This window comes from Pavona decussata, unplaced genomic scaffold, assembly GCF_977016875.1.
Source record: "Pavona decussata unplaced genomic scaffold, jaPavDecu1.1 SCAFFOLD_56, whole genome shotgun sequence".
NCBI classification, from domain to species: domain Eukaryota; kingdom Metazoa; phylum Cnidaria; class Anthozoa; order Scleractinia; family Agariciidae; genus Pavona; species Pavona decussata.
In genome coordinates, this window is record NW_028145478.1 from 748,408 (window position 1) to 769,696 (window position 21,289).

Consider the following 21,289-nt stretch of genomic DNA (forward strand, 5'->3'; position numbering starts at 1 on the left):
TTTGATACAAACTTCACTGCTTGGCATTTAAAAATCATATCATTCTTAAGTTTACTAGTGCGTTTACGTTTGAAAGACACTGAGGTTTGGATCAAAAGAAAGTCAACTTCAACTCAGAGTCCAGTCCACTAAGCACACAACTGTAAAATGGGCTAGTCAACTCAAAAAGGAAATACAGAAAAAATTCACGAAAAGAAGCTCTGAGACTCTAAAAAATGAGCTAAGCGAATCATGGATCACCCTTAATGAACATATTATGCCACAAAGCCAACATTTTACTACCTTAGCATATTAATAAAAAAAGACGTGAATGACTTCATGTTGCTCCTTCAATAATTGTGCTTTTCAAAGACACGCACTGGCGGGATATGTATTTTAATCTATAATATAGGGAGCAGTACAATGATATAAAATGTTTTATATACTGTAAAGACAACTGAAGCTGAAAAATCATGCGCGCGCAGTTTACAATGAGCGTCTCTTCTTACAGACTAAACGTAACTCCTTTAAGGTGGTACCGGAGGCTAACCTTAGTGTCTCAGATTGTGTTAATTTTTTGCGGCCTCGCAGAATATAACAAAATAAGCCTGCATGCTAAATTTTCTTTAGAACGGTACCTACAAATACTAATGTATTCTTGCACGAGTTATGACTCAAGGGCTGTTTGAATCCAAAGCGAAAATTGGGGGCAACCAGCACTTTTCAAAGATAATTTACCTTGAATTTGGAAAGAAAATGCCATACATTGTTCTATAATTTAAAGCTGTTAAGAATCATTGTTGCTTGATTATCTCTAAAAGAAAGCGCTTGGTTACCGCTTGGATTTCAACAGGCCTTGCTAAGGTCTGCTTTCCTCCAAAGTCATAAACTGCACAAAAATACGCTTGTATTGGGAGGCACAGTCCATTAATTATTGGAAATCCTACAACAAAAATGTAGCTAAAATGTGAGGTCGACAAAGCCTGATATTCTTGTGTTGACATTTTCAATTCAATACTTTAAAAATGAAAATCTGATTCTAGTTTGTCTTTGTAGATCACTCCTGGTAGTACACACAGCATCTCATACAAAAGATTCGCTGCGAGAATGGAGGTAGCTCCTTGTATATCAAATGAAGGCGAGACCTGTAGAAACGAAGAATTCCACTTAATTTCATAAATGGACGCATGAGTGATTTAATCGAGGGACAGAAATTGAACCTTGGAGGTACGCTGGTAGTGATAACAACAATCGCATTGTAAATTGAACGCTCTGATTTAACTCCCAAATTGGGACCGTACTTGTGGGAAATACACAATGCTGTTTTAAGGGGGAGGGGGGACTTGGCGCACCTAAATTAGGGCCTACACATTCTAATTTCGAGGGCTGAAAAGCATCTAAGGGCTAAAATGGTCTTTCTCTTAAATAATAGCCAAATAGTTCTAGTTTTAAGATGTGAAATGCATCCACTGCGAGGGCTAAAATAAGTCCTACGCCATGACGGTGAGCTCAAATGGTCCGTTTTGCCCAGAAAGTGGCTCAAAAAGGTGTTGAACCAGCCCCTAGGTCGCCAGAGTAAAATTGGCACTTTGGGGCTGAAACGGACCTTCTAAGGTTCTTAATTTAAAGCACAGTGTGTGATGGCTTTTTTAAACTCTCATTAGTTATCCTAATATCGTGAATATGAATACATGAATGGAATTATTATATACTACCCAAGCATGCCCCATTGCAGACAACTGAATACAAGTGAGGGTGAGGGCTTTGCATGGTCCGTAACCGTTTGAATGAAATATTGTGATTTCAAACATATAAATAACAATTCTCTGAAAACGACAATTCTCTGTGTTCAGGTCATCACAGATATACCTCCAGTAATTTGTAAAATACTTACTTGTTGAGTTATTTATGATATTAATATAGTTTAGGTTTATGTGGGTAACATTACAGGTGACTTGTCCTAATCAAAACAAATAGTCTTATTTTTCGACCATGGTTTCCGATAGACTGACGCAATCTGACACATTTTCCAGAATATAGGAGTTGGTAGGTGCTTGGTTAATTTGAACTCGGAATGTTGTGAGCTGAAAGTAATCTCGAAGAAACTAAACTTGCAACTTTCTTTGTCCCGACTTTCCCTAAAATTAACCCGCTTAACATGGACATTCCGCTATACAGACACTTTTACTAGCAACAACAGTGGTAACAGAGATTGACGATACTGCTCTTAACTTAAGCTACTAAAATTGTCATATAATTCCAGCGAAGCCCTGTTGTCGTACTAAAGAGAAATGAGAAATGGTTGAGAAATGAGAAGAATTCAAAACCATACCTCTACCATATCTCCACCGACAACATTCATTCCTTTACACCCCCTGATTATCTCTAGGGCTTGAATGGACGTCAAACCTCCAATTTCGTGTGTTCCTTAAAAAAACAAACAAACAAACACTATATTTATTGAAGTACATCTTATTTTTTAATTAACAAATTGATAATTGTATCGTAAAAGGGATCATTGGTCAACCTGGTAGAATATAATAATAAATAAAATAATAGTTTGTCTCACTATGCGGACACTTCATTTAAGGTATACACACCCGTCTAAGTAAGGTGGCGTAGTCAGGTACAAGATCCCTTGCGAACGCGGCAAACTCTATATCGGCGAAACACGAGAGGGATATACGACCCGCCTGCACCGAAACCTCCGTCGTTTTAGAGCATGACAACAAGACCGGCCATCACCCGCTTTGGAACGAGGTAAGGGAGGGTCAAGGAAGCCATCCTCATCAGGCTACACCTCTAGCAACATCAACAGGGAAAACAGAAAAGAAATTCCGGATCCCTGGATACCAGCGATCAAGAAACGCTACATGAGACAGTAGCAACTGTGGATCGATGGGGAGACAGTTTCTTCCTGAAGCAGTGAGAATCGAAATCTGCCAATCACAGCCAACCTTCGCGATATCAATACTAAAGCGTGATCAGTCGACCACATCACCTGATGAAGTTGAGCATTAAGCAGTCGAAATAACGCGATCTACAACTTAAGTGACAACAACGTGAGACAAACGGTTATTTATTTATTTATTTATTATTGATAATTGTAATTTTACTTGTTCACTTTTTCTGCATAGCTTTTTCGAAATATTGGTCACTAACAAAAGCTTTTTCATGGATTATTTTAACCCGGATTCTCCGAGAAGAGATTCCTTTAGCGACGTGTCAATTTAATTACAGCTCACCAATAATTTTTACTTTCACACGTTATGTGATCATCAATAAGGCCATTTACACAAACTTACTTTTTTTCTTCCAAACTAAGCCTTTGAATATCAAAACCCCAGACCTAAAGTATATGCAGTAAACATTGAACAAAATGAAAATGGAAGCATGGGTCTGTATGTGTTTAATGTTCCACTTTGTGTTTGCTTCAGTTTGTTGGGAAAAAAACAAAAGAAAACAACACGGAAACCTTGTGTGCGATTACTAATAAGTTTACCAGCAGAACATAGATCACAGGGGTAAATGTTTATGGTATCTTGTCCGACAACGCTCGTTAAAATACCTGTATAATAAGGCACAGCTTTCCCCTTTCCTTACCAAATTGAGACGCAATTAATTTATATTTAACATTCACTGTATAAATCACTTTGAACAGCATAATATAAAAACTTACCTGTTCCAGGCGCATAACCTGGATCGATTCCATCAATATCAAAAGTGATGTACACAGGGCAGTCTCCCATGAGCTCCCTGACTTGAGCCATCAGTGGCTCCATAGACTTATGCCAGCAGTAACTAGCGGGAACCATTTTAAATCCCTGTGGTGAAGTGAAAATGTTGTAAGTTTTAAAACCCGCAAAGGGTGGCCTTATGAACTGCAGGAAAATACGGCTGACATGGTTGAATGTAAAGCGCCTACCGAATGGGCCATTTGATTGGCTGAGAAAATTAAGGTAAGAGAGAACGCAAATTGTCCAAAGTTAATTTTGACGTTACTCACGGTTGGGACACCATGTACACAAGGAATCAGAACAGAGCTTACTTAACAAAACCTGGCTGGCCACAAGGGTAGGGAGAAATCTCCCTTATCACATGATCGATATCGAATTAAATCAAATTAATTAAGTCAACCCCATTGACCTTCGGTGCAACGAACACCTATGTTTGATACTCACCGACTCCTTCTCCCGTCCAGTTTTGATATGTCTTTTCGTTATGTCTACTAAAGGGGCCCATGGAAGAACGTCACGTTAATTAAACTGAAGATGTTCGATCAAAGGTAGGGAAAGTAAAGTGAGTGAACCACGGGAGCGCGCGCGATCGCTCGTTTTAATATCGCTTACTATTGGTTTCTGAAAGGTTTTCGTATCAGAGGTTTTATGATCATATCAGAGGATATCTAGACTACCATCGGTGGACCATTTCATAGACTCGTTAGGATAGGTCTACTCTTGCAACAAGTAATAATCAGGTTATACAATACCTCACTTTTCCCAAAGTCGTAATCACGAGGAGTCTTTGTGGCGCCCCGCAAACCAATCTGGACGACTCGTTCACAGTCTAAGAGCCCTTCCTCCACGGCTCGGCGAAATGGAGTCGAGTTAGTTAACTTTTCTCCAAATACGTTGTCGCTTATATCTGGGTGAGCGTCAATTTGTACGAGGCCCAGAGGACCATGTCTTTCCTGCAAAGTGTGTAGGTTTCATAATTTCAACAACATTTCGGCAGGTTGCCCAGTATAACTTGAGGGGGACCAAAAAAGGGTACTAGCGAAAGGTTATGGGGTAAACTACTAATTTACAAAACTTATAACCATGTTTTCATTTATCTAAATTCCTTAAAATGTTTTTACTGGTAATAGGCCTCGTATGTTTCTCATAATTGTTGAATTAACAGTAAACAGCGCCATGACCGCGGGGAGGTATAATAGAATTATAGTTAACAATTATTCACCGAAGTGGAGGTGAATAGTGATGGATATTTACCGAGCCGCGAAGCGGCTCGGTAAATATCCATCACTTTCACCGACACTGATGTGAATAATTGTTTTAGTATATACCACACAAGCTGAATAAGAAGTGGCCCAAAAATTACTTTATTTTTGACAATATACCGACAAATGGTGGGAAATTTTAAAATCTCGCAGCAAGCGATTTCCTATTGTAGAAAGTTCCGTCTTGCTTTCCTGCGGACAAATAAAACTTCTGGAGGCACTTGTTTATAGTTGCTACGTGTCTTTTCTTCGGTTGTTGTGTGAAATTTGTCCTGTTGTTGAAGCCATACTGCAAAACATTAGATGTTTACACTGTAATTATAGTGCGCGACAGTTTTTGTAAACAATGCATTGTATTTTTATTTTTCGCCTAAGAATATGAGGTTTGAAAGATTAAATAACCTACCATGTAATGCTGTCAAACCAAAATTTCTTGCAATTTTTTTATTTTTTGTAATAGCCGTCTCTTTCATGGAAATGTTTTCCTCTTAAGTGACCGTGGCGAAACTGGAAGCCATCTTGTTTCTCTTCGGTTGCTCGGAGGTGAATAGCACTTGGCTAATCACCTCCGAGCTAGCCAATCAGCGCGCGCGAAAAGCACTATTCACTTGTGTGGTATATACTAATCGGTGTTATTTAAAAATAATATCGATTAGGATTATAGCTGGCAATATCACATATTGGCTCGTTCAGTAGTGGAAGTAGGAGCATCACATAACTCAAAATAACATTTTGTAGATTGTAGATTATTAGATTGTAGATTATTAGATTATTAGATTGTAGATTGAGGTGTGAAGGTGCTGATGCGGAGCGGACGTGTTTTGCTGTGCTCCCGCAAAAGATGAAATTTTGTCTCAAAAAATAGCTATAATCGTTATCTTTTCAAGTTACTATATTTATTATTTGTGTGTAGCCCTACTAGTTATCGAAATTTGCAAATTATGGTAAGAAAAAGTCATTCGAAGCAGCCCAAACACCTCGTGGCAGCTCATGGCGCTGAACAAGCTCACCAAAGCGACGAAGCTTTTCAAGGCGACGAAGCTCAAGCATCTGTGGATACAGAAGAGTTTGTCTCTTTACGATCAGTTCAAGAAATGCTGAAAGTACAAGAATCGATGCTACGAGCGTTGTTTGATTCAGTCGTGAAATCACTGACGGCGAGAGTGGATGGTGTGGTTGAGTCGGTTAATTCCCTCAAAGCAAGTTTGGAGTTTTCCCAAAAAGACATCGAGGAACTTAAGCCCTTTGCGTCTAAGCTTGAGGAAGCCAAGGACGAGATTGATCAGTTAAATTCAGACCTGGCTCAACAAGAGCTAAAAGCGGAGTATCTAGAAAACCAATCGAGGAGAAATAATATCCGTATTAAAGGAATTGCCGAAGGTGAAAAGGAGAATTGGGATGAAGTTGAATCGAAAGTTAAACATGCCATCAAAGCTAAACTTGATTTGGATGTCGACATTGAGAGAGCTCATCGTGTGGAGCGACGGAAGAAGAGAGGCAGTGCCAACGCAAATGAGCCACGCACAATAGTGTGCCGTCTTCGCGACTGGAAGCAACGTGAGCAAGTTCTAAGGAAAGCTCGGAAAGAAAAGCCCGTTGGATTACACATCAGTGAGGATATCGCGTTCGCAACTCTGAAAAAGCGGGAGGCTCACCTTGAGAAGTTTAAAGCTGCTAAGCAGGCGGGTAAAATTGCATATTTTGTACTCGATCGCTTAGTCATTCGAGATAAATCATATGACTAGTTTATCATCCATGCCATTTTATAATTTGGACGATGATGAATTTCGGCTAACTCTCATTGAATTTATGAATGGCGGTACCATCAATTTTGATCCTGATAGATTAGCTCAGTTAAAGTTTAATCCTTTGTTATGTGAATCCTATAAAAATTTCAGTCTTTGTAAAGACAATGATCCAGATATGAATTTTTATTTAAAAAACAATAGCTGTGAATACTATACTGAAGATAGCTTCAAAAACATGTTAGCCGAAAACGAAAGTCGCCTAAATTTAAAATGCAGTACCCTTGAATCTAGCCTTTCGTTCCTCCATATGAACATTCGTAGTTTAAATAATAAATTTGATAAGCTTACAAATTTTCTAGGCCAACTTGTAGTGAAATTTCCTATCATTGGGATTTCTGAGACTTGGCTTGATGATTGTTATCATTTTTCCGATATAGCGGGTTACAATTTTTTGCATAAACCTAGAGTTGATCGCATTGGTGGAGGTGTTGGCCTTTACATTTGTGAGCATTTAAATTACAAAGAACGTCATGATCTAGGCTTCCCTGGGGACAAATCTGCTGAATCCTTGTTTGTTGAAATTAATAGGACAAAAGTAAAGAACATAATTGTCGGCATTATCTATCGACCACCCGACTCGAAGTTACATGAATTTCTGTCTGACTTGGATCTAGTACTTGGGAAAATTTCCAAGGAAAATAAGCTTGTATTTTTAATGGGTGACTGGAATTTAAATCTAATTAACCATCATTGTCATAAAGCGACAAGTGATTTCTTAGATTTGTTGTACTCTAGGATGTTTTTTCCACTAACAACACGTCCCACTAGAATTACGGCGAACAAAGCTTCGTTAATAGATAATATTTTCACGAACGATCCACTTCGTCCCTCAATAAGCGGTCTTTTTCTCAATGACATATCTGACCATTTACCGATATTTTCACTTATCATGTATAATAATACTACCAGTGATAAGAATAAATGCGTATTTTTTCGTGAAAAAAATGCGCATAATCTAAGTGTATTTAAAGACGAGTTAGGTAAGATAAACTGGACTGAAATGCCTGGTTTAAATGATCCTTCCTGCGCTTATGAAATCTTTGTTGGAAAGTATACTACAGTTTATGATAAATGTTTTCCACTCAAAAAAATGAAAGCGAAACGGTTCAATCTTCGTAAGCCTTGGTTTACTAAAGGACTGGCTAAATCCATAAGGAAGAAAAATATGTTATATCAGTCTTTTCTTAATAACCCTAACTCTTCCAATGAAAATGCATATAAGTCGTACAAAAACAAACTTACTCATTCTCTTCGAGTTGCTAAACGTTTATATTATGAAAAACAAATTGAAAAATTAAAATCAAATGTCAAGGCTACCTGGAAAGTTCTAAATGAAATCCTTAATAGAAATAAAGGAAAGCGTAGCTTGCCATCTATATTTAGGGCAGATTCTCGAGAAATTTCCAATCCAAAAGATATAGCTAATTTCTTTTGTAAATATTTTACTAATATTGGCCCCAATTTAGCTAGCAAAATTCCTGTATCAGAAAAGTCGCACAATTCTTTTTTACCTCCAAAACTAGTTAATTCAATATTTCTAGATGCTGTAAATGAGCAAGAAATTATTGAAATATGTAGCACTTGTCGTTCAGGTACTGCTGTAGGTTATGACAACATTTCTATGAACCTAATTGAAGAATCTATCGATTTAATTATTTCACCTCTTACATGCATAATTAACTTATCCATCACTTCTGGAATTGTACCAAAACAATTAAAAATTGCTCGAGTTATTCCTTTATTTAAATTTGGTGAGCAGGATATATTTACGAACTACCGACCGGTGTCTGTTTTACCAGCATTCTCTAAAATCCTAGAGAGAGTAATGTACAATCGTCTTTTAATGTTTCTTAATAATCATAACATTCTCTCTGACAATCAGTATGGTTTTCGCAAGCATCACTCCACCGCTTATGCTCTTGCTTGTTTATATGACAAAATCTCTTCCGCCATTGACAATAAGGAATGCACAGTTGGTATTTTTATAGACTTGTCCAAGGCCTTTGACACCGTTGATCATAACATTTTGATTTCAAAATTAGAGCATTATGGTGTTCGTGGCACTCCACTTAGATGGTTCGAAAGCTATCTAAGCAATAGACAACAATATGTGGAATTTAATGGCGTTAGGTCGGAGTCTTGCGAAATTAAGTGCGGGGTGCCTCAGGGTTCTATACTAGGTCCCCTACTTTTCCTACTCTATATAAATGATCTGTGTAACGTGTCGAAGGTCGTGGACTTTATTCTTTTTGCAGATGATACAAACATATTTTTCTCCCACAAAGATTTTAACTTGCTTCCTGGAATCTTGAATTCTGAATTGCTTAAATTAACTCATTGGTGTCGAGCAAACAAACTGTCCATTAACTTTAAAAAATCAAATTTTATGGTTTTTAGACCACCCCAAAGGAGGCAAACACTTGATATATCTATTCAAATTGACAACAATGCAATTAAACGTGTGAAAGAAACAGTATTTTTAGGTGTTATCCTTGATGAGCATTTGTCATGGAAGCCTCACATTCTTAGTGTTTCTAGAAAAATATCAAAATCAATAGGTATTATTTATAAGTCTAGTTTTTGCCTCCCCAAAACCTCCTTACGTTCCTTGTACTATAGTCTAGTTTACCCTTACTTAATTTATTGTGTTTCTGTGTGGGGATCGACGTATCAGTCTAATTTAAATCGGATTATTGTTCTGCAAAAGAAGATAATTAGAATAATATCAAAAGTTTCTTTTGATGCTCATACCGGTGTTCTTTTTAAAGAACAGGAGATTTTAAAATTCTCTGACATTTATTTATACCAAATAGGTAAATGTATGTATCTTTTTAAAAGAAGCTTACTTCCAAATTATTTTCGTGATATGTTTACTGTTGCAAGTCAAATACATTCTTATAAAACAAGAAATTCCAACCTTTTCTATATACCTTATTGTCGAACTAATCTTCGAAAATTCTCAATTCGGTTTCAAGGTCCTTCGTTTTTCAACTCGCTAAGTCGTGAAATTCAAAACAGTGAAACTATCAGTTTGTTTGGCAAAAGACTTAAAAAATTCCTTCTATCTAAGTTAAATTGACTCTTTGTTGAGCTACACACCTTTTCTTTACCTTTTCTTTCTTTTCTTCCTTTCCTTTTTTTTTTTCCTTTTCTTCTTTTAAAAAAAAAAATTTAATTGGAAATTTCAATCAGTACCCTTAACTTCTATGGTTTATCCAATAGTTCTAGGAAGCCTATAGTTAATAAGCCCCCGGCTTCTATATAGGCTTCCTAGCCTTTAACACATTTAATATTGTAAATAGTCAAGTATGAATATTGTAATAGTAAGAATATTGTGTGTCGTCTATAATGTATTTATGTTGTATTTTTTTTGTTAATGGCAAATAAATTGAATTGAATTGAATTGAATTGAATAGATTTTATGATGATTATGTGTACATTTTACTTTTTAATTCTAGTATTTCGTTATTGTATAGTGTCCCCCAATTAGTGCTGGTTATGCCCTAGAATGAATCTTGATACTTAAATAAAGGTTACTTACTTTAGATCGACCAAATTTCTAGACAATTTGCGTCAAATATGTAATATACATCAACACAAAGAACATTGAAGTCGGTGTTTCATTTCACATAGACATAGCCAAAACGGTATCATAATTCTTCTTGCATATAGATTTTAAAACTTTCAATTTTATTCGCCTGAGTAATTAACGAATTCTCAAGAACTTTTTACAAACACAAACATATGTACTGTCAGACAAATTTACGCCTCTCCGCGGAGCAGAATTTTTCTTAGTTGAACTTAGGCTGGAAGAAAAGCTCTGATGATACGGAATTCACATACGGATGGAACACCAATGTAATTCGTGTTCATGACTATAAGGAAACTAGGACAAGTAAAATGCGTAAGAAATCCCAATAATTCATTCACTAAATAAAATTTCTATACGTCTCTTGGACGAGGGATGGGAGGGTGCGCTTGTACTGATGTCCCAATGGGCATAGAGAAAGTGCATTTTAATTATTTAATTATACATTTAGGAGGAGAAAGATAAGTTATTGAGTGTCACTTTTTACTGTTCCCTTCGAAGATTCTTTCGATTTTATAAACAGGCCGATCACTGGGTCATCTTAACAAGTTCTTTGTAAAATGTTCAGGCGAGCACTCTTTAAATCTCTATAAGCAACTAATAGTAAACAAACAAATAAACAAACACACCAACAAACAAAGCAAATCGACCGTTGCATGAACAACTGAGGAAAGAACTAAATACATAATAAACAAATAACCCTGAAAATGACCTTCATTGCTCTCAAAATAGGATACGTGATAAAGTGATCTCCACCAAGTATTAAGGGCTTACATCCCGTGGAAACAACCTTGGCCACATACTTGTGAATGATATCTATATTTGCTTCAATATTAAAGACGTTAATCGGTACGTCACCAACATCAGCTACCATCAGTGATTCAAATGGGGCAGCTCCAGTTTGAGTGTTATGAGAACGTATGTAACAGGATTCACAGCGAATTTGTCGTGGACCCAACCTAAAATAGAATAAATTTAAGATGCCATCAACGTGGCATCCTGACCCAGCTGTATGTTGTATCGTGACTCCCTCAATTTCGTTTACCATTAAGGTACACAGACAGCGAGAAGGTACACAAATTTTACGCAAGCGGCGTCATTTACAATACTTTTAACCTCTTTCCAATTATACCCCCCCCCCCCCCTCCAATATAACTAATATCTGTGTTGTACATGAGTTGGGATACGTTTTGCGTAGCTGGCGGAGTTCAGTTTCGGCAACGGCTGGCGGGCTTGATAACATTTCTCTGAGGTTGTGATTACGTCCTATCACGCAACACATTTGTTGTGATTTACATAAGTATAACACAAATATATATTGGATCTGTCGTTATTTGTAGCGGATATTTTTTAAGTTGAGTGAATAAGTTATAAACACGTTCAAATTTCTGAAATTTACATGTACGTTTTAAAGAGGTAGTTTAATATATGCGAATCTTATAAAGAAAATAATTGACTCATTATCAATAATCCGCCTACCGTGCGCCGATTCTGTGGGTGAAAGTACCGTTGTCCATAGGAATCCCAAGAAAACATGCGTCTAATCCGTCCGATGTCGACTGCGAAGGCAGCCGAAACATTGTTGGAAATCCCGCCGCACGAGGCATATGATCTGGAGTCATCGGGTGATTGAAAGATTTAGTTGACAATCGCCAACCAGTAGCAATTTCGCGAACAGTAGATATAAACGGGCGAAGACTTCGTTTTGCGGTGAAAATGTTAAAGTTTGTCTTACAAGAAAACATTTTCTTCAAGAATAGCGGTCCTCGCTAATAAAATGTTCGAAAATGTCTTATCGCTTCAAGATTGCATGCAATGCCCGAAACTCCGTACGTGATGAAGTGGAACAACTGGAACAATACTCCCATTGATGACTTCTTTTTCCTGTCAGCCAAAAAAAAAATTGGGATTAGTGACTGGACTTTCAAACGATCCATGAAATTTCTCAATGGATCAACTCGGCTAAGTTCCGTTTCCGTCTCCGACGTACCTAAGTGCTGGTTCAAAACAACCTGTGAACAGGCTTCCAAGTGGGGTGTCTCGAAAACGAAGACCTCTAAAACAAAGACCCTAAGACCCTAAGTTCAAACCACCTGAATTTTCTTTTCAATTATATTTCCACCTTGCATGAAGAGAAAATGCTACTAATTTCCACAAACAATTCTTGCCTATCTTTCCATAAGACGCGCAACCACTCGCCTTGTTTTTGTGCTTGTCTCCGCTGTCCAAAGTCATTTCTGGCGCAAAGACAAGCGAGTTTTAAACCCAGCATTTACTGTTTCCTATACCCGAGCAAATAAATTTGTCACAGAAACCTTGCCACAGAAATATATGCAATATAGAGTAAATAAGCAACTCCTTTACTTGTTTTGTTCGACGTAGAAAGAACGCACTCCTAATACAGATTGGAGTCAAGATTGTGTGGGACGATGAAGGAATGGCCCTTGGGACACAGGGTCCAGAGGAGGATGATGAAGGAATGGCCCTTGGGACACAGGGTCCAGAGGAGTTTCGTGTGAATAAATACTTGTCGCTTTGCATTATTAATAAGTCCAATGGGATCTTTATGAATCTACTGTAAACGATTTCTTCGCTTCTTATCTGACTCAGATCGACTTTGTTGTTTGCCATTTTGAAAATCAATAACCGCAAGCCATAGCCTCGCTGGCGCACGGCACGTCGCCCGAAGGGCGACCGAGGCACGAAGCCAATCTTGCGAGCCTCAGTCTCTTGGTTTGCGGTATACAGAATCTAACGACAAACACATCTCCTCTGGACCCTGTGCTTGGGACGCTTATCTGGCATCCCTCGCAGATTTTGAAGGGGCGGATGACATCATCACCAACTTGGCAAAGGAGAGAGAGCCTGGGGTCGAGATCATCGAAAAGCACTCCCTAATCTTTAATTATTACTAGTAAAATAGAATAAAAGTGGTTAACAGTGAAACTCTGTTACCCACTTTATTTTTTTTTTTCACAAATTGCAGCGAGGTGCCCATTTATCGTGGGTATGCTAGGATTTTTGACTCAAATTTCTGCAAGGCTGATCGGACTGCGTAGAAAAACTTAACAAGACAGCGACATGATAGAGACCAAACCGAGAATCAACAGAATGCGGCAACCGTGGACAACTGTTTCGAGCTGGTTGGCTCTCGTCAGCACGGTGTAGCACAGCAAAAGGTAGAACAACCAACGCGCGTCGAGTTGTCTACCAAATGCACGTGGTAGTGATTTCGGATGGGCACAAATTCAAACATTCGTCCACGTCATAGCGCGTGACAACGAACAATCAACAAAAGAACTGAAATATCATGTCACTGTCGCAATAAGTTAAATGAGAAAAGCAAAACTTTCCTTCACAAGTACATGGCCAAACCATGTTAAAAAGAACTACAGCATATCGGATCTGCAACAGAGATCTACAGTCCCAAAACATAAAAGCAAACATTCTGCAAGGAGCCGCACAACGGTTCCAACGCGCAACTAGGATTTTTGCATGTTGTAACCTAGAGTTTGGTGTGACACAGGGATCTGTTGTCGTTTCTATCAGTCTATATGTCTGTGATACTACAAGCGTTCTGATTGGTCAAAAACCTGCAGGAAAACTCATAGAAAACTGCCAGGGAGACTCTGAAACGCTTTCATTGTCGAGAAAATGGCGGACATGGAGGAGGAGCTTCCCCGCAATTTTAACATAATGATAGCGTTTGATTTGCCAGTGTCCGTTGACGAACAGGTGTATACTTGCGAAGAAAACGAGCAAGGCGTCTTACAAAGACAGTGTAACAACAAGAGAGGATTTGCCGAGATGAAAACGCAAGAACGTTACGATATTGTGACAAATTCGCGGGCGAAAGGCAATACAGTGGGCCGCGTCGTTGTTATCAGGTTGGTTAAATTAATGACAGTCTAATTTGATTCAACATTATAGTAAAAAACATAGGTCAGGAATATAACGTATGTAAATTAATTAATTTACTTAACAAATAGATTCCATTTTGCCATGCGTCTGTACTCTGATAACGCACAGATGACGTCAAAACGTGGTGGGAACAAAGAAGTACGCTACGAGCCGCAGGCGAGTAGCGTGACTGATGTTCTCACAACGTTTTGACGTCCTCTGTGCGTTATCAGAGTACAGACCCACGGCAAAATGGAATCTATTTGTTTTATACAATAACCAAGACATTTCAACACATTTGATTTCGTGAGCGAGCATCGCGTTGCCTGAGCTGAGTCAAAAACTTTCCAGCAAACTCAGTTTTGGACTACTACACACATGCAATTGTGATCTTCTAAATCAGAGTATAATCTGAAATAATTTCTCTAACAGTATTTTCAAAACTAACCTTTATTCCAGAAGGAAATCCTGACCTCAAAATATTACAGCATGTAAGTCGCTTCACTGCGATTTGTAATCGATTACTTGCCATTACCGGATTTCTATCGGCGACATATTTCGACAAATATTTGCTTCCTTTTCACGTCACAACAAAGTTCTAGCTTTCCTATCCTGGTTGAGGTCACTCTCAACGGTCTTTGTCCAATTTTTTATTGAAAAGTTTTCCTATCCTGAGAAAATTTGCCTGTGTTTGTCCGCTACTCGCAAAAACAGTTTGCAAAACTTTGTTGACCAGTCGCTCTGGCTGGACTCTAGACTCTGATCACGTGCGCCGGTCACACCACTCGATGACGTCAATCGTGCGTCTATACTCTAATCACACACTCCTCTAGACCAATCAAAACGCGAGCTTTACACAGTTCATTGTATAAAATGTTATGAATGTCAAATGTAAATGAAATAAAAGAAATAAAAGAAATAAATCAACTTTGTTTAACGAGGGTGACACTTAACAGTCTCACGACTGACAAACCTGTGGCCCTCGGATTCCAGATCCAATTGGAATTTGGAAATGTTGGAGAACCCGGAGAAAAACTCTCGGAGCAAGAAAGAGAACCAACAACAAATTCAACCCACATATGACGTCGAGTCCGGGAATCGAACCCGGGCCACATTAGTGGGAGGCAAGTGCTCTCACCACTGTGCCATCCCTGCTCCCCCTAAATGCTAAGAATGCAAGATCCTTTGTCCACGCATTTGTTATACGCAGATTGGATAACTGACGAGGAATTTAATCCAAAATTGTTAATTATCTTGGAGTCAATATGAACAGTTTTTGGAGGTTTTGAAGAAATCCAAGATGGCGGCTATGTAAATTCACCGACAATTTGCGGATGCCAAAGGAAGCAGTCTTGGACGTACAATGTACCTTCTATGTTTTATTGTCACCTTGACTTTTCGAGTGTGTGTGTGTGTGTGTGTGTGGGGGGGGGGGGGGGGGGGGTTGCTGGGTTTAGGCGTGGGCTTCTCAGGCTTAGGAACTCAGCTTAGGGACTTTGCTTGGCAACAAAGCCCAAAATACCGATTTCTCGGTCAAAGAACAAAGCTAAAAAATTACACTTATTTATCGTCAATTTTCAATTCGAATAATTTGTTCAAAGATGAAAAGTCTACATTTACAGCAAACCTCAAGGTCAGACCTTGGTATCTGACTAGAAGCTTTCCTCTCAACGCTTTCCGCGGCCTATATTTCAGCCATGTTATCAGACTCAGTCTTGCGTATCTCACGTTGTCTCGTTCACTCCCAAAAAGAATTCTGGGTAATTCAGCCATAGCGCGAGCGTAGAACTCCTGCTCTTTCCCTTTTCAGAACGCACTTTCCGGTTTCGAATCCATTGAATTTTTTACTACTCCAAACTCGCCCAAATTGCCTTGGTAGGTCCTGGAATCCATCCACAAAACGGCCAGAGAGACAACTTCACTCGTGGGCCTCCATGTCTGCTACACAGCATGTTTGGCGACTCAGTCAGCATGAAACCACCTGTTACCTCTGTTTTCTTTCAGAGGCTTGCCTCTACCCACATTCCAGCTTAATGCCAGACTAGGGGTTTCTGCAGAGGAAAATGGCTCGAAAAACACTTATAAAGCAAAGATGTTATCAGATTCGAGCTCGTGCACTCGCTCGAACAGACAACAACCGTCATGTGCGTCACGTGACAATTTAGCCTGAGCCCACAGTTTCTTAAGGCCGCAGATATTTTTATTGTACATGTATCTCCATTTATGGAGAAATTAAGTGATTCAGATCTTTTATTGCCAAAAAGTCATTGATAAAAATAGCACACACGTAGTACTAAATTAGGTTTTTCTCTAAGTTTTGTAAGTCACAAAAGCATTTTAAGAAATTTAGGAAGTTGGTTACTTTTGGTAAATACCTCTTTCATTTTACATGTCCATATGAAGTATCTGGTCACAGGAAAGTAGAAATATTGTTGTGTTTCGAAGAAGAAGTCGGTATTTAGTTCTATTACTGAGGCAAGGTATAATTTTTAGCTTACACTGTTAATTGATTTTCTGAGAGCAATTTTTGGAACCCCTCTCAAAAAATAGAGCTCTCCCTGCAGTGCCAGAATAAGTGTGCTAAGGATTCTTCTCATTTTTGCGAAAAAAATACAATTGTCGTCTTCTCTAAGACCAGTTTTCCTAAGGTAGCCGTTTAATGCCAACCTTCTATGAAGGAGTTTAAATTGGAAAATAATTAGTTTGGACCAAGGAAAACGTCTTAGGTCTTTTCTTTTTTTAAATTTCTTTACATGATAGACTGATCAGCCGCTACCATCTCGACATCACAAGGGAAGATAAACATTAAATGGAGGCGAAAGCGTGTTGTCCATCAAGGTTTCCGGAGGAAGGATTTTCACAAAACCGAATGCTGAAAGTGATTTTAAGGTTACTAGACAAAGTTTAATTTACATTCAAGATTTGAAGGAAATCGATTTAGCGAACAATCTGGGTTATGAAATTTTATGGGAGACAACCACTTAACTAATCAAAATTTTCAATAGAGCCGACTGAGATGTCCGACAAAATGATTCTGCTATGCTTTAAAAACAAACAAGTGACAGAAAAGCAATTGCTTGTGTTATTTTCAGTATTTCAGAATAACGAAGAAACAGAAATTCGCTGAAGTAGCATTTATCATTTTGTTTGTTATTGCAATGTGCACATTTTCATTACTTTCCTTAAGTTGCTTCATATGAATACATAAATAAAAAGGTTATTTATCCCACCTAGCAAGATGTTCTTAATAAAAAAATCTCACTGGTGAAAATTTAAAGGCACAAAGAAATGCATTTCTTTCTTTTTCTTTTGCTGCGGTAATTTTTTCCGGCAGATTATACGTGCCAGCTAATTGTCATTTTTTGACATGTATAGCGTATCGGGGATTCAAAGGTTGAAACCTTCTAATGGATAAAGAGACTAATAAGCGGAGTGAATCATAGAACTAGTATTTGGTTAAGCGAACTAAGTAAGCGACGAAACTTGCGTTGTTATCTCAACAGCTGGAAACAAAATGATCTGCCTAAAAAATTATCATGACAAGGGAGCGTTTGTAAATAATCAACTTTATTTTTTTCCTTTTAATTTAAACTGGCTTTCCCACAGGTTTTTATTTCCTGTTTAAAATATCAAGTTATTTTCAAAAAAAATTTTCAAAAGGAAATTATTTGGAAGTCATTAATTTTATATTCGATGTTTTCCGGGCGGTATATATTCACGGGGATATAACACATTGGAATATCTAACACTGCAGTCTTTCGTGTTAGTGAAGTGTCTTGTCTACTCCTTGAAAAAAATATCGTATTTCTAATAATCCTGCTAGGACTAGCTTTCTGGTTGACAATGAATTCCTTTCAACGCTTTAGTTTGGTAAGTTCATCTCCAGTAGCAGATCCAAACTTTATAGAACAGTTTTGTTGTTGATTTTGTAACAGTTATGCTAATTCTCTGAGGAAACTGTAAAGGGTAGGTAGTAAGAACGACTGTTTAAAAGTTATTCCCCGTAGATGAAATATTTCTTAGTTGAGATGATTTTTTACATAACAGAAAAACAAAACTTATGGATTATTGCTTTTTATTTTGATAGGAAATTCAGGAAACTACCTATTTGAAATTCTATCAAATCTCAATATTTCAACTTTCAGGAATAGAAATACAACGGCCTCCCAAGGACAACTCACAAAGTTATTTTTTTTTCTGGAATGACAACATCATAAAGATACAGCCATTTTTCCTCGACAAGTTCCTAAAGATCAACGCGTCGTTGTTCTTTTTTGGTCATTTTTAGTTTTTCCATCCGTTACCGGTGTTGTGCAATGACATGGTATATCTAATATATGGAGAAGAATATATGTCAGTTGACGCACTTGCCACACAAACTTTTTCTTGTCTATTACGTCACTGTAGTATATTTTACTTTCAGTCCAAAGGAGCATTGTGGACGATTATACATTTTGTGGTTATGTTAATCTGCCACAAATTGAGGACTGTGACTATAAGAGAAGGATATAACCACGAAAAAAGCTCTGAAAGAAGGATTGAGCTGTTGGACCATACATATAAATCTCTGTATTCTGCAAGGTATCCCAGCTGTCTGGTGGCGTACACGAGTGGCCCACAGTACATGAGTTTAAACTAATTGTAGGATACTTCACAGTGTGATCTGAAAAGGAAAACCAAATACTCACTCGGGGCAAAGTTAGTCTAATAACGTGTGATAACACACCCTAGCGAACGAAGGAAAATGAAAATATGTTATTGGACACGCTGACCACGTAAACTTCACACAATAATACAGTTATATTTGATTTCCAGCCGGAAAGACCAATATTGAGGAGAATGCAGTTTTTCGTGCTGTTAATCTACCACACCTTGACGATCATCACTGCAACAGAGGAGTACAACCATGAAGAAAGATCTCAAAAAGGAATTGCACTGTTTAATCACACTTACAAGTCATTGCATTCGGCAAATTATTCTAACTGTCTTATTGCGTGTATGAATGACTCGCAGTGCGTGAGTTTAAATTACTGGTGGTATACTTCACGGTGTGATCTCAACAACAAAACCAAGTACTCAGCTGAGCCAAAGTCCTTAATCAGGAAGATATCGTCAACTTACATGGGACTGATGAGAGAAAAAGGTAGGAACTCCTCCCTAACAGAAAAATATCTCATGAATTCACTGACTGACGTAACCAATTCAATATTGTTTTAATTTGGTAATCGAGTTGGTATTGCTTTTTATGTACACGACCATCACTACATAACTTGTGATGTTTCTTTCTCTCATAATCAGCAATGAGAAGACCCCTGTATCGGTCATGCAGGCATGTGCATCCTTCAAATGGTGATGGTGAATATTCCATTGATCCAGGTTTGTCTGGAAAACCGTTTACTGTTTACTGCGATATGACCACTGATGGAGGTGAGACAAAACTTCCAATTGATACGTTGTACTCTAAACAATGATGATAAGTAAATTAAAAATAGATAAGGCATTTTTGATTTTAAAAATCAAGCTGCAAGATCTTTTAGGAATTCAAGGTTGAAGTCATTTACGAGTTCTTTCAAAATTCGTTTATAACTTAATTTAAACTATACTCTCATTTCCAGAGCGTCAGTTACTATTTAACACTATACTTTTATTCGGTTGGTTTAAGGTGGGTGGACCGCCATTCAGATGATTTCATTCACACATTCCAGGCTTCACTTCGAAACCGAAAACATTGAGGCCTCCAGTTACGAGGAAATTTCCAACTACAAAGATAATCGCATAAAAGTTCCATCAAGTGTTCTGCTGCAGCTGAGAAATGATATGGGTTTCCAACAACTCAGATTCTACTGCCACAAAAAAAGGGTTGGAACAGTGTTCCACATAATGACCAATGTGGACCCTCTGGGTGAGGCTGTAGTGAAGTACTTGACCGGTGACAGCGAAGCCTCTGCTCGGCCCCAAGCTTGCGGCTCGTACACAGTTCTTCCTGATGATAACTCTACATTATCCGAGGACTGCAGGAAAGTGGGATGGAATGGTACTCATGTGGATGGAAGATGGGGCGACGACTCTGGCCTCCGTAGTAAAACTCGTATCTACAAAGCATTACGTCGAAATGGAGAACAATCGGGAGATTATAGTTTGTTTTATACATTTCCGAGAATGCAGAACTGTGATGACCAACATGGTTCGGATGATTCGCTCTCGCCTGGAGATTTCTGGGCCATATTTGTACGATAAGTGCAAGGCAACTCTACCTAGACAACCCCTGGAGACCCACCGAAACCAGATAGACTCACCATCACAGTGAAAGGGAACTGCGTACACCTAACACTATACGTTTACATAGATTTTGTGCCAGTCATGATCACTTACTAGAGTTTGTTAGTTTGAAACTTTGCACTTTCAAACAAAAAGGGAGATATGATCCGTTAGCTTACATGAATTGTACATTTGCAAGGGTTCATGGAGTTTTAACCATGGCGTTGAACACGAAACACATGTGGCCCACTAAAGCGTATCTTTTAGTCCAATAACTCAACAACAAGTATGTCGTTTACATACTAATCCCGCTTTCTTCAATACGGATGCCATCTCGTACAGTGACAATAGCTCAGTTGAACGTATCGTCATGTAGTCCACATTGAACTTTCTCGATTCAAACTCGTCAACTATAGTTTTCCTTTCCTCTTAATATGGATGTAATAAGAGGAAACGCATTTTTTTTAAAATCGTTTTTTCGTCATGGTTCGTGCAGGAACAACATTTGGTTGCGTGACAGAAATGACTACTATATAATTATAAATTATCTTTATCGCGTTATCCTGAGATGAAGAGTTATGTTGGTATAGTAAGCACGTGAGGAATATTCGGTACATACTGAAGAGTCTTAGCCGATGTCATAGACATGTCTCGGTGCAGAGCCTCCTCGTTGTTGCAAGAACCTTTTAATAATTTTGCACGGGTCACACAGAAATAGCACGTAAGAATGCATGAACGGGGAGCGTGGAAGCAGCT

The 21,289-nt window shown here is 38.3% G+C and overlaps 3 protein-coding genes across 4 annotated transcripts; 2 read left to right on the forward strand and 1 right to left on the reverse strand.

Annotated features, from left to right (window-relative positions):
- Window positions 1–818: 818 nt before the first annotated feature.
- LOC146480050 (uncharacterized) lies at window positions 819–12,540 on the reverse strand. Its single transcript, XM_085110120.1, has 7 exons — window positions 12,366–12,540; window positions 11,855–12,259; window positions 11,088–11,334; window positions 4,469–4,669; window positions 3,659–3,803; window positions 2,312–2,406; window positions 819–1,124 (listed from the first exon to the last, which is right to left on the reverse strand). Exons 2-7 carry the CDS (start codon window positions 12,118–12,120, stop codon window positions 999–1,001), a joined length of 1,080 nt encoding a protein of 359 aa, XP_084966246.1. The 5' UTR covers window positions 12,121–12,259; window positions 12,366–12,540; the 3' UTR covers window positions 819–998.
- On the forward strand, window positions 1,130–20,525 carry LOC146480051 (uncharacterized). 2 transcript variants are annotated; one of them, XM_085110122.1, is made up of 4 exons: window positions 1,130–1,206; window positions 19,091–19,418; window positions 19,574–19,702; window positions 19,938–20,525. In XM_085110122.1, the coding sequence occupies exons 2-4, from the start codon at window positions 19,115–19,117 to the stop codon at window positions 20,510–20,512; spliced, it is 1,008 nt and encodes a 335-aa protein (XP_084966248.1). In that variant the 5' UTR covers window positions 1,130–1,206; window positions 19,091–19,114; the 3' UTR covers window positions 20,513–20,525. The 2 variants fall into 2 exon arrangements, with proteins under 2 accessions (XP_084966248.1, XP_084966247.1); XM_085110121.1 differs by lacking the exon at window positions 1,130–1,206 and adding an exon at window positions 18,047–18,145.
- LOC146480052 (uncharacterized) lies at window positions 5,766–10,189 on the forward strand. Its single transcript, XM_085110128.1, has one exon. The coding sequence runs from the start codon at window positions 5,920–5,922 to the stop codon at window positions 6,721–6,723; it is 804 nt and encodes a 267-aa protein (XP_084966254.1). The 5' UTR covers window positions 5,766–5,919; the 3' UTR covers window positions 6,724–10,189.
- Window positions 20,526–21,289: the final 764 nt, after the last annotated feature.